This window comes from Lepidochelys kempii, chromosome 1 (genome assembly GCF_965140285.1).
Source record: "Lepidochelys kempii isolate rLepKem1 chromosome 1, rLepKem1.hap1, whole genome shotgun sequence".
Classification (NCBI taxonomy): domain Eukaryota; kingdom Metazoa; phylum Chordata; order Testudines; family Cheloniidae; genus Lepidochelys; species Lepidochelys kempii.
Window position 1 is genome coordinate 200,565,754 of NC_136380.1, and position 14,236 is coordinate 200,579,989.

Consider the following 14,236-nt stretch of genomic DNA (forward strand, 5'->3'; position numbering starts at 1 on the left):
TATTCTCAACTCTTCCAAAGACTCAGGGACAGATCCTCAGCTGAGGGAAGTTGTCACAGCACCATTGACTTCAGTGGTGCTGTCCTCATTTATATCAGCAGCTGAGTATCTGCCCTACACAGGGCAAATAATTTCAGTATTTGAGCTTCAGGATTTTTACACATGAAGAACTCAGAGTCCTCTGGGCACTCTTGCAAATACAAATAATGAAGGTGGAGCTTAAGCAGGGGTCCTACATGGGGAAAGTTGGGAAGGGGGAAATAGACAAGTTTGTCAAGTAGTCTGAAGATACAATTTGAAAAATACACAATTCAGAGACTGAATGTGCTGTAGTGAAACTATTTCCACTCCTGTCCTAAATCACGCAACAATGAAAATTCAGGCTGTGCAAATATTTTTGTGGGAAGCAATTTTAGGGGAAAAAGGCAGATTTGCACAGAAATATGAAATCACTGGCAATTTTGCATGGTTTGATTTGAAATTTCAAATTTCTAACAGGTTGAATTTCTCTCAGAAAAACTGGATACAAAATCTTGTTGGGAACTAAAGCCCCTTTTTCCAAATCAAAACAATGCGAACATCTCAAATTTGGAGTTCATGCGCGATGGTCCAATCAGTTCTTGATCTCTGCTAAGACTAGCAACAAGGGAGTTAATTAGAATTGTCTGTGGTGGTGTGGTTTGCATGATGTGGTAGTCCAGTTCCCAGCAGATAAGTGGGAGCCAAACTACTCATTTTGTACTGGAGACTGAATAAAATTTCAGATGGTGGGAACTACAAGGCTTGAATTTTCAGTGGGGCCTAAGGGTGTAAGGCACCCAGCTCCATTGAGACTCCCTTAGGTCACTTTGAAAAATCTCCACCAAAGTCCCTACCTACTCAAGCTGGATTCAAACTGGCAACCTATAGGCTCTCTCTTGACTGAGTCCCAAATCATCCCAGCCACACATACTTAGATACCAACTGAGGTATTGATGTGGGCCTCATTACTGTAGTATCTGTGCACCTCCCAATCTTTAATGCATTTATCCCCACAAAAGCACCTGTGAGGTAGGAAAGGACTTTATCTCCATTTTACAGACAGGGAACTGAGGCACAGAGAGACTAAGTGACTTGCCCAAGGTCACACAGGAAGTCTCTGGCAGAGCTGGGAGTTAAACCCAGGTCTCCTGAATTCCAGGCTAGTGCCCTAAAGCACTGGTCCTTCCTTCCTCTTCACCTACTGCATTACAGACTGTTAAATGGAACAGCACTTGTGTGATTAAGAAATCCCCTAATCCCTCAGCAACAGTAGCTTTGTTGTGGGACAGCTATCTGAATCAGTGGCCTAGTATTTAGCAACAGGGTGTGAGGCAACAGAGAAGAAGAATTAGGTCCAACCTTTTCTTTAATCCTCCATAGTCCCAGAAGACCTCTTCAGCTGCAATGTAGTATCTCCTTGTGGTCCCTCTGCTGCGGAGATCATGCACAGCAATGTCATCAGGGTTACGGACATTATTAAGGTTGAATCTGGGGTCCGTTGTATATGGGTCATTGAAGATTACGTCTGCATCTGAATATTGGTAATCTACAATTTCCTCACCGTCAGAGCCTCCTGGAACATACTTCTTGTTGTCCCCATTCCCACTGGGAAGCCCTATGATGATGGGCTTAAATTGTCTTGGGGTCAGCGTGTAGTTAGGCCTGCTTCGCAACACCGTGTGGTTGGCCTCGCTGGGCAATAATGTGCAGTTTTGCTCTCCAGGTACCTTTGGGGGTCTCACACCTCTGGGTGTCAATGAGAGATTACTATACTTTTGATTATGCTTTTTCCTCTTTCGGGTCTTGATGAGAGTCCCAGAGGTACTCAACGTGCCATTCACATTTCTCTCTTCCCCTTTCAGAGTTGGATGCTTGCTACTTACTTTCCAATGACCCTTTGTAAATGGTGGGTAGCCTTTGAATTTCCCTTGCTTCTTCTTATTCAGGGATACACTCGCTCTTGTAGGCATTGTAGCATTTCTGGAACAATTCTGTAATTTATCAGTAGCCTCAGCTGAATTTATCTCCATCCCATAACTCTCCTTCCCAGAGGCCAAATTTCTTTTCTCATTCATAATTTTAGATGGAGACTTCATACCTCTTGGCGACAGCTTTCCCAGCATGTCCTTTCCCACCACTGGGCTACGAGTAGGAATTAAGATATCTGATGTATAATCTAGAGTAAAATTTCTTTCTTGTTTATCTTTGGGTAGTTCTAAGTCAGGGAGATTGAACATGTTTAACTCATTGTTTTCTGCCCTGTGTCCCACAGCAAAAGTCAAGTTATCTGCATGTTTGGGAAATTCAGCATTTTCTTTCTTGGTTTCCTCCTCCTCCACGTCCTGGTCCTCAGCATATTCATTTGGAAACTGATCAGTCCCTAACATATCTGAACTGGAGATATTCTCTGCATGGTGAGCAGAAAGAGGTGCTCTGTCTGAACTGGTGTTGCCAAGAGAGGAAATACTTTTATTTTGTTGAACATGATCTAAGAGGGCTCGCATCTTTTTAACAGTGTAAAACGTAGTCTCCCGCTGGTCTCGCCTTTCCCTTTTTCTACTGAAATTGAATTCCCCTCCTGAACTTTTCTCTTGTGGTTCTTCTGAATAGAGTGTTGCAAAGGAGGACGTCATGCTGTCCCCTCTGTCAGGTAACAGTTCTGCTGCATCTTTTGTTTGGGCTTCTTCCCTAGTCCTCAGTAGTTCACCTGCAAGTGTTTTCTCATAATTTCCTGACGTCTGACTGTGATATGCTTCATAGGCACTTTGGTTTCCAGCTTTAGATGCCAAGTCAGGACTTACTGCTGTTGTGGTGACTGGAAGTGAATGTTCTTTTGCTGCCACCATGTAATTTATGTGGAGGGACCCAGCCTCGGTTGGGAGAGGAGCAGTGCTTTGAGTTTCCAAGAGTTCATCAGTGTCCAAGGTACCACTGTTCTCCATGAATGGTGGATCTGAGCCAGGAGCCACATCAGCCCTCTGAGTGCTGGTGCCAAAGTTCTCATCTATGGCCAGAGCAGTAAGATTCTGCATTTCTTCTTGGACCATTGGTTTCTTTCCAAATGTCCGAAGTCCCAAACTTGAGGCCAGCAGATCTTGATAATCATAATCATCAGAAGATTCCTGGGGTTTTTTTGATATTTCTTTTGTTTCTCCTCCAGTTTGGGGTGAGGTTACAGGCACATTTTCAAGAGTCGTCTCATATGAGAAATCTATGATTTCATATGGGTCCTCATCAGAATAATAATCTACATCTTTTTCACATTTGGCATCTCTAAACCTCAGCGTCATGCCATGACTCATCTCAGGGGAACCCCAGGATGCAAAAAGCCATGTACCTGCAATTGAAAAAAAAAAAAAAGTGTACTACATATTACTTTGTAGAGCTTGACCCCCACCTGTCATGTCCTGTCTAGACTGTAAACTCTCTAGGTCAGGGGCTGTCTTCTGTGTTATTAGTCTGTAAAGCACCCTACAATATTGCTCTGGTCCTTGATTGGGATTCCTTGGCATAACCATAGCAATAAATCATGAATACTGAATACAATTGACCCATAAAGTTCACAGACAGATCTGGATCTCAACTTCCCTAAAATTTAGGGTTATTTGGTTTCAGGTTTTTGGTACATCCCATGATAGAAAGGGAGATAAGAGATCAAAACTAGATGGAAACAAGAGGTTTAGATAGGGATCCAAATTTTGGGAGTTTGGGTTATGTGTATAAACCTATGGATTAGAGAATACTGATCATAATAAAAATCCCCACAGGCATTTAAAACCATTTAAAAATGAGATATGTTACAATACTTTAAAACCCTCTAGAGGGGGGAAGGTCTTTAATAGGACAGTGAAATTCCACATTTGGACCTCTAGATTGGCCTACATGAGAATAAATGGGCACACTGCACCAAGTGACTCCAGGCTCTTTGCATTTCATGGCATGTCCCACAATAAAACATGGGAGAGATGGACAAAAAATGGCTTTTACCTCAAAAAGATGCCAGGTGTAATCTTCTACCTCCTCTATATTTTAAGTGACAGAATTGCATTGCTTTCCTTACATTATTTCCAAAGTCAGCAAAAATGAGCACATTTTACAAGAACTGGAAAAGAAGGTCTAGAGAGGGAAGGAGGTGATCACATACTAAAACCAAACAATAATGATGGAGAAGTACAAAAGTACAACTTTGGAGATTTCTGTTAAGTCTGATGGAGGTTTCCAGCTTCAAGTAAACATTTTTCCTTTTAAAAAAATAACCATAATGCATAATTAGCCTGTGGAACTCACTGGCAGAAGGTACCGCTAGAGCCAAGAAGTTAGTAGGATCCAGAGAACTAGCCATTTACATGGACAAGGAGAACATTCACAGGTACTTTAAACAGGATAAAAAATTAAGGGATCTAAACCCTTCTTCTTCAAGGCATCAACCAACCACTGGGATTAGGCAGGCTATTCCAAAATTGTCCACACCGTGGGATTTCTTCCACCTTTATGTGAAGCATCTGATAGTGGTTACTCTCAGAGACAGGATACTAGAACTAGATGGACCACTGGTTTGATCCAGTCTGATCGTTCCAACATTCGTTCGCTCCTAAATGACTGGTGGGCCAGATCCTGACATGTGATGCAGCCATTTTTCTCAGTAACACCAGTACAATTTGGCCATAAGCCCATTTTAACCAGCCCAGGGTGGTTAACACCAGTGGAAAGCTACATATCCTACAGTAGAATAGAGCAGACGCAGGAGTCCCTACACCATGTGTTTCCTCTGCTGCCAGAGTAAGAGGGAAAAGCTGCTTTTGCTCTGGAAAAGGGACACTGTCAGGACGTTCCTTTCTGAATGCAGAAGGGTGAACAGGGCCCCAATGTATGGCTTTTAGGATTTGGCCTGCTGGTTTAGATGTGGACATTTTTCCGTTTCTATAGATTTTGACAGAGAACTTCAATACTGTGCCTCAAATGACAGATATACAACTAGTGCCACAGTAAGGATTTTTTTGGGGAGTGCTCAAAAGCAAAACAGAATCATCAGTAAGTATAGCATATGCAACAGCACTGCTGTGTCATGTGCTGCCAGCATACACATACCCCATGTGTATCAACCACTCTTGCTGTAATCTAGGGAAAGATGTAGATGGGCCGAAATTTTGTATGCACTTTATACAAAGCTTTTCTATTTTTATGAGTCCTTATGGACTCTAGAAACAAAATCTCTTAGCAGATCATGAAACAAGCACAGCAGTTCTGCCACTTACCAGTGTTGTCCATTTCTACAGTGACCGATTCTCCACTCATGGGGAAAAGATTCAGTACATCTTCATACTTCCCTCGAGACAAAAAAGTGTGACCAGAAAGGCGTACGGACACTACCTCATCCTGGGTGCCAATACTGGAGACATGCCACTGCACAATTTCATCATGGCAAAATCCCAGGATTTCAGTGCTGTCAGACATGTAGCCATTTATTGCTAAAACAAAGCATAAGATATGCTGTTACAGCACCATAAAGCCTCACCAGCATGCAAGACGGTAAGCCAAATTCATGCTTTCAATGGAGTGACATCAGGGATGGAACTGACACACCTTTGTATCCAGACAGAAAGGTTATTGGCACTCTGATGAAATTGGGCTGCAATCCAGACACCTTCATCTGAAGGGACACCATTAGGTTAAAAAAATCACATTTTAAAATAAAATGTCCTTACCTCTGTTCCTAGTCACCCTATATTGGATTCAGGGTGAAAGAATTCAAATATATATTTTTTAAATTGTTTATTTTGTACATTTCTCTCAGCTAGCTAGCCCTGAAAATAGACTCTGAGTCAATTTCACTTGTGTTTACTTTTCACTTTTGGGTTCTGCATTACTCACTGTATAACACAGGCCTGTGGGTGACCTGGGCCGGGTACACTGGGGAGGGTGAGAAATGGGCTCCCAGGGTTTGTGCCATCACTGTCACCAGCTATTGTGGGAGGGCATATGCCTTCAGGACACATGCTCAGATTCACAAGCTAGAGTCAAACACTGGAGGAAACCCAAGAGGCTAGTGTTGCATCAGCAGTTTCTCTGGCTGCGCTGCTATCCTGTGTGTTACTGGACCACATGCTCTCTCCTGATTCCCTTGTGCTGTGGCCCTGAGGAGGCAGCTTCTAGGAACTACATGCACTGAGGGCCCCCACACGGCTGTGCAGCTGTGCCCCCCTCCCCACTGTCAAATTAACAGACTCATTAACACTTACAAATTGCTTAGTGCCATGCTAATAGCTGCAGCTTGCTCCAAACCCAAAAGCATGCAGTACGAGGCATGCAGCTGCTTGGCTGACTTCTGGAGTCTTCCCAACATCCTTCCCTTTACTTCCCTCCTGATTCCTTCCCCCATCCACCCCAGGGCAAACAGGTGCAGCATCACAGATTGTTCCTGGTCACCACCCCAGGAAGCCTGCCAGCCCCTGCCCACTCTAACCACTCACCGCCAGTATCCATTCCCCTCTGCGAGGCTCTACACAAACATTTACCAGGCCCCCGCTCCCCCCCACCCAGGTACTCTACCTCTCTCTATCTCCCACAGTCACTGATACCTCCACCCCCCACCTCCGGGTGCTGCCTCAGTGGACTGCAGTTGGTGGCCCAGAAGCCCATGCAGGGCTGCTGAGACCACTGACACTTCCCCTTCTCGATTTACATTTGCCCGGCTCATGATGAGCTTGTTTGTGCCTAAGTTGCCCGAACCATGCCCTATGAAATTCTGGAAATAGCAGATCCTTGAAGCCAGAACCAGAACTCTGCTCATTTGTGCTTTCAGCACAATCTCAGGGGCCAGTTTCTGCCACTTGGGAAATCCCCATGCATGCCTTGCACCTCAGAATAAGCACCCATCTGGGTACTTGTGCTCACACAAGCTTTTGCAAACTTGGGCCTAGTTTCCCACTCACTGTGCATCACGTTAGACCTGTAGAACTTGGGATCATCCCTTTTAACGCTGGAGGGGTTGTTGCAGTACTCCTTGATGTTATCCTCTAAGTACCAACTCTTGTTTTCATCAAACACGGCAAACACGGCCTGCTGCTCTGCATCCGCCTTGTTCTGAAAGACAGCAGACATGGCAGGGTAAGTTTTGCAAGCAGCTAACGGATACATAGTGGGGTATATTAAGGGCCTAATCTCGCCATCCCTCCAGAGGCAACATTTCCATTCAAGTGAACAGAAGCACAGTCCAGTGGTTAGAGAAAGGGACTAGGGTTCCGGACTCCAGCGTTCCATTCCTACCTCTGCAACTGACTCACTGGGTGACACTGGACCAGCTACTAGCATGGCTGCTATGAGCTGGGCTCCCCATAGTGGCCCACTTGTTGCTGTATGTGCAGGGGCTGAAGTCACTGCTTCCATTCACTTCTGCGTGGTGTCTGAGCCACTGTCAAAGTAGATTCCTTCCTTTGGCCCCATGGAGGGGAAGTGGAAGAAGAACTCTCCCAGCAACCCCCTTGCAATGCTTCTGGATCCCCAAAGTTTGGGGTTGCCAGACCTAGGTTAAACCTGTGATAGACTGGGGTCAGAAGCTATCAGAGACTGGGGTCAGAACTTCCTCCCTTTCTCCCTGCAGATCATCAAACTTTGGGGAAGTTTAGGGTGGTGTCTAGAATCAGGATTTTGCAATTTCTTGTCTTGGCAAACAAAGCACAATGAAAGAAATCACTAGCAGCCTGATCTTTCTAACTGAAAGTCCCAGCGAGCACTCTAAATCTGGGGCCACATATGCCAGCATGCAGCTAAAAACTATCACTGCAAGCAGCCCTTATAGAAAAGTCCTATAGAATTTAATACAAAACTATCCCCTTATTTTAGGTTGTCTGACTCACCCTATAGAATTTAATGTCCCAACTAGTGAGTTCTGTACGGTGGTTCAAAGAACTTATCCAAAGGATCTCATACCTCATTACATTCTACAGGTTTTTTGACTGACTTCTGAAGAAGCCTAGTGATCTGATCCCAGTTCAGTTCCATAGGCCTTTTCTCTAAGGGAACAATCAATGAAACCAAATTCCCCTGTAGTTCAAACAACACACATGGACAGGCGCCTCTCTCTCTCTCTCTGTCTCTCAGAGGTTGCAGAACATGATCATACCTGCACACCCCTCTTGTTCAGTGCTTCACCTTTACAAATCAGAAGTGGGCCAATCAGTCCAGAGGCTATATCCCTAGTTACATCTACAGCACTGTGATATAATCTCGTTAGACACTGGGCATCCTGTGCGGTGGGCTGATCGGTGTCCACGACGCTCCATTTATACGTGTAGGTTTCCCCAGGTTGAACTGCTTTACTCAGGGTGCTGTTGTCTGAAGGAGAAATAAAAAGAGAGAAACATTAATAAGAGTTACAAACTTAGAGCCAGATTCATGGCTGGTGTAAATTGGTATAGCTCCAATGAAGTCAGTGCACCTTCAGGCACTTGAAGTCCAATATGTACTTTGGGCAGGTCTACACTTCAAAAACAACTGAGTACAGGGACCTAGATACAGCACGGTTGTCCCATGTGGCTTACGACAGAGTTTCTGTTTGCAGTGCAGAAAGGAGCTTAACTATGCTCCGTTATTAAGTTACAGCCTTGGACCGTCCAAAGCTCTAGCACAGCCTGGAGACATGCTCTGTGTCCACTGCAGAATGCAAAACGTGTTGTCACTGTGTTTTCTGACCGCGAAGGTCCCATGTGTTATGTGGGAATTATACCACTTACGTCAGAGACTTGTCATAAAGCTAAATGAATGATGGGTGTAAATCACTTTGAGATCCATGGATGAAAGGCACTACAGAAGAACAAAAAAATTGTTGAACAAAGACTGTTCATATCTGGAGCAGAAAATTCTACATTTTAATTGTGACAGTGAACTGCACACTGGTGGGAAGGCAGATTCAGAAGGAATTGCCTTAGCTCTAGCCTACGTCGTGGCTAAAACCAGCTCCATTCTATTTCTACAACAAACCTGCTACTCACTACATTCTTCCTTTACCAAACAATCACCCATAGAACAGCATCTAATCAGTTGAAGTTAATGCTGCAGAAATAGAACCAAAGGACTGGAAAGGACCTCAAGAGGTCATCTAGTCCAGTCCCCTGCACTCATGGCAGGACTAAGTAATATCTAGACCACTGGTCTCCAAACTTTTTTGATCGCGCACCCCATCAGTAAAAATTTTTTGAGCACGCACCCCCAATATATGTATATTTATTTATGTATAAATTAGACATGTACTACTGTACTAATATATTATGTACATTATAAAACATACACAAAAAATAGAAATTAAAAAAGGATGAGATAAAGATGAAATAAACAATATTTTAAAAATAATATATTTGATTTTATTTGATTTTAATATTTTTAGTGAGAAGCAATGTGATTGAATATGCTTCATTATTTTTGAAAATCTTGGTTTAACACTTTGTGATACAGCAATTCGAACGTCTGGTTCTAAGTTCAGTTTATTTTGCACCTTGGATTTATTGGCTGTCATAGCTGAAAAAGATGCCTCACGAAGATACATAGATCCAAATGGAAGAAGTGCATCATTGGCTGCGCTTACTAAATCATGATACTCATTTTTCAATCCCATCCACCAATTATGCAAAGGTTTTTGTTGAAATTCGGCTCGTAAATTTCCATCTTCCCTGATGTCAAGCAGTTGTTCTTGCAGACTAATCGGAAGGTGTTGCATTTTTATATTTTTAACAAATGGGTTCAAAACCCACTGAAACTCTTTGTTTGGAAGATTTTTAAACAGGTTAGAAAATTCTGTTTCCAAGTTTTTTAAGTGTGCAAATATGAGAGTTTTTATAGGTGACACACTTACATCGTTTTCTGCAACAAAATCACATAACCATGGAAACATTTCCAAACATCTGTTTTCAAAATGCTCTCTCCATAGCACGAGTTTCTTTCAAAAAGCAGTTACTTTCTCACTCATTGTTAAAAGGTCACCTTTACCTTGAAGGTACAGATTAAGTGTGTTTATTTTTTCGAAAATATCTGCTAGGTAGCATACTACTAACAGCCACTTGTCATCACAGAAAAGGTCAGCAAATTTGGAACACTTGTCTTTTTGTAAAAGAAAAATGCGTAACTCATCTTTAAGTTCGACAACTCTTTTAAGCACTTTGTCACAAGATAACTAGCGAACCTCTGTGTTGTACAAAAGATTTTCATGGTCAGTCCCCATCTCATTACAAAGTATTGTGAAGATTCTACTATTTAAAGGTCTTGTTTTTATAAAATTAACCACATCGATGACATCCTGTAGCTCTTCGCGCACTTCTGGCTCCAACTTCTTCACAGCAATAGCTTGCCTATGAATGATGCAGTGAATGATTTTCACATGTGGTGCTATAAGAAAAGGAGGACTTGTGGCACCTTAGAGACTAGCCAATTTATTTGAGCATGAGCTTTCGTGAGCTACCGCTCACTCCATCGGATGCTGATGCTCAAATAAATTGGTTAGTCTCTAAGGTGACACTGGTGCTATCTCTGTAACCTTACCCCGGAATCCTTTCTTTATTCCAGTCAAAGCAGCCACTCCATCAGTGGTTACACTTACACAGTTTTTCCATAAAACATTGTTTTTATTAAAGAAGTCATTTACTGTTGAGAATGTATCTTCTCCAGTACTTCTTTCCTTTAGTGGCTCACAAAAAAGTAGTTCCTTGTGTATTTCATTATTGAAACCGAATCTAACAAATACCATAAGCTGAGACATATTAGGATCATCTGTACTTTCATCGAACTATATAGCAAACCTCCCACACTGCGTAATTTGTTCTAATACTTGTTTCTTCAAATCTTCAGTAATGTTTTCTATGCGTCTTCCAACAGTATTTGCTGACAAAGGAATGCATTTTAGTTTGTTGCCATATTGTTTTCAGTGTATTATTTCATCCATTTTTACTGCGGCAGGAAGAACAAGTGTTTCCCCAATGGTATGTGGCTTTTTGTCTTTCACTATTAAGAAAGAAACCTTAAAAGAGGCTTCTAAACATTTATCATGAAGTTTAGTGAAATTTTGTAAAGTACTGGATTGAGTATCGCGTGACTTTGAACATCGCTGAAAAAATTGTAGAGGTTTGTCTTCACGTTCTGGATGCTTAGTTTTTAAATGTCTTGCTAATCGTGATGGCTTCATACTATCATTAGCTAATATCTCAAGGCAGAATACACACTTAGGGCGAGGTTCATCATTAATGACTGTGGATGTAAATCCATATGTCAAATAGCCTTCTTGAGCATTTTGAATTTTTTTGGCCGACTTCTTGTCAGATCTGATTAGATCATCATTGTTTTTACCTCATAATGAGGTTAACGAAGAGCTCGTACTAGGAGTAGGAGAACTGCCAGCTCTGTCATTTTCTTGTTGTTCGCTTGTGCTTGCATTATTAGTATTATCTTCAACCCGCGGTTTCTTTGCAGGAATCTTTCTAAGCCACTTGTTCATTTTGTGAGGGTTAGTTTAGTTAAAACTAGATAATATAATCCATAAATCCACTTAACCGGGCGCATGTAAACTGCAATACGTCGCAATACGCTGAAAGCGAACGAAAGTGTGAGGGCGCCACTGTCAACCCCTCCGTGTTGTGGAACTCCCACTCTTCCCTCAGGATACCTCGCAGGGCCGGTTCCAGGCACCAGCGTAGGAAGCACTTGCCTGGGGCAGCACACTATAAGGGGCAGCATTCCAGCCAATCTTAGGGCAGCACTCCTCCAGCCGCCCCTTTTTTTTCCCCCCTCCGGCGGTGCTCCTCCTGCCATGCCCCCCAATGGATTGTCTTACGCACCCCACTTTGGATACCACTGATCTAGACCATTCCTGACAGATGTTTGTCGAACCTGCTCTTAAAAATCTCCAAGGAGATTCCACAACCTCCCTGGGCAATTTACTACAGTGCTTAACCACCCTTAAAGTTCGGAAGTTTTTCCTAATGTCCAACCTAAACCTCCCTTGCTGCAATTTAAGCCCATTGCTTCTTGTCCTAGCCTCAGAGGTTAAGAAAAACAATTTTTTCCCCTCCTCCTTGTAACAACCTTTTATGTACTTGAAAATGTATGTCCCCCCTCAGTCGTCTCTTCTCCAGACTAAACAAACCCAATTTTTTCAATCTTCTCTCAAAGGTCATGTTTTAGAGACCTTTAATAATTTTTGTTGCTCTTTTCTGGACTTTCTCTGATTTGTACACATCTTTTCTGAAATGTGGTGCCCAGAACTGGACACAATACTCCAGTTGAGGCCAAATCAGTGCAGAGTAGAACAGAACAGAATTACTTTTTGTGTTTTGCTTACAACACTCTTGCTAATACATGCCAGAATGATGTTTGTTTTCTTTTGCAATAGAGTTACACTGTTGACTCATATTTAGCTTTAATCCGGGAGTCACAGTGGATCACCTTTCCGCAGTACTCCTTCCTAAGCAGTCATTTCCCATTTTGTATGTGTTCAAGTGATTGTTCCATTCTAAGTGGAGTACTTTGCATTTGTCCTTATTGAATTTCATCCTAATTACTTCAGACCATTTCTCCAGTTTGTCCAGACCATTTTGAATTTTAATCCTATCCGCTAAAGCACTTGCAACCCCTCCCAGCTTCGTATCATCCACAAACTTTATAAATTTATTCTCTCTGCCATTATCTAAATCACTGATGAAGACATTGAACAGAACCAGACCCCACTTGATACGCCCTTCCAGCTTGACTGCAAACCACTGGGAATGCTGCTTGCTGTCTGACTCATACAACGAAGTGCAGTCACATCTCTCCGGTCCTTGAACAAATCCACTGACTCCCCCATTCCTTACAGGAATCAGGAAATAAAGTGTCCCCTCTTCCTTCTTTAAAGCCTTCCATGGGCTGGCTACAGATTATTTCATAGCCCTTAACTTCTGTGTAGTCTCTCATTTGCTTGCCCAGCACTAGCAACCTCACTATCCAAGATTGCGGATACACAGTCTTACCACTGTTGATGACTTTTCCTGCTGCTCTTTCTGTATCTCTCAGCCCCATTTCATTTCAGATCACAGCAGAAAACATTTCTCTCTCTTTTTCCCTTAGCTATGCCTCTTAATATTTCCTAATATTTCTTCTCCTCCATTACTATTTAGCCATGCAAAAACTATGAAGATATAGTACTTGCACTTTCAGAAAGTCTTTGACAAATCCCTAACCAAAGGCAGAGTAAGCAGTCATGGGATAAAAGGGAAGGTCCTCTCCTAGATCCATAACTAATTAAAAGATAGGAAATACAGGGTAGGAATAGAGGGTCAGTTTTCACAGCAGAGAAAGGTAAATAGCAGGTTCCTGCATGGATCTGTATTGGGAAATGTGTTGTTCAACTTATTCATAAATGATCTGGAAAAGAGGGTGAACAGAGAGGTGGCAAAATTTGCAGCTATACAAAGTACTCAAGACAGTTAAATACAAAACTGACTGAATCGTCATAAAGGGATCTCACTAAACTAGGTGACTGGGCACCAAAATGGCAGATGAAATTCAGTGTTGATAAATGCAAAATAACGCACATTGGAAAAAAAGAATCCCAACTATATATACAAAATGATGGGGTCTAAATGAGCTGTTTCCACAACAGAAAGATCTTGGAGTCAACATAGATAGCTCTCTGAAAATATCCACTCAATGTGCAGCAACAGTCAAAAAAGCAAACAGAATGTTAGGACCCATTAGGAAAGGAATAGATATTAAAACAGAAAATATCATACTGCCACTATATAAATCCATGATACGCCCACACATTGAACAGTGCAGTTCTGGTCACCTTGTCTCAAAAAAGATATCTCAGAATTGGAAAAGGTGCAGAGAAGGGCAACAAAAATGATCAGGGTAATGGAACAGCTTCTGTACGAGCCAAGATTAAAAAGACAGGGACTGCTCAGCTTAGAAAAGGGACAACTAAGCGGCGGAGGGGCGGGGGAATATGACAGAGATATGGTAAAACCATGACTGGTGAGGAGAAAGTGAATCGGGACCTGTTAGTTACCCCTTCACATAACACAAGAACTAATGGTCACCCGATGAAATTAATAGGCAGCAGGTTTAAAACAAAAGTAAGGAAGTACTTCTTTGCTCAACCCACAGTCAACCTGTGGAACCCATTGTCAGGGGACGTTGCGAGGGCAGAAGTAGAACTGGGTTCAAAAAATAATTAGATAAGAATATGGAGGAC

General features: G+C 42.4%; 1 protein-coding gene across 8 annotated transcripts in view; it reads right to left on the reverse strand.

The window, feature by feature from the left end:
* LOC140896406 (venom prothrombin activator pseutarin-C non-catalytic subunit) overlaps positions 1 to 14,236 on the reverse strand; it is an 81,505-nt gene that overhangs the window by 26,547 nt on the left and 40,722 nt on the right. For all 8 annotated transcript variants that reach the window (XM_078848213.1, XM_078848219.1, XM_078848222.1 and 5 more), the window contains 4 exons: positions 8,144 to 8,355; positions 6,954 to 7,104; positions 5,277 to 5,489; positions 1,381 to 3,358 (listed from right to left, as the gene is read on the reverse strand). In XM_078848213.1, coding sequence (XP_078704339.1) covers positions 1,381 to 3,358; positions 5,277 to 5,489; positions 6,954 to 7,104; positions 8,144 to 8,355 — 2,554 coding nt within the window. The remainder of the gene's footprint in view (positions 1 to 1,380; positions 3,359 to 5,276; positions 5,490 to 6,953; positions 7,105 to 8,143; positions 8,356 to 14,236) is intronic.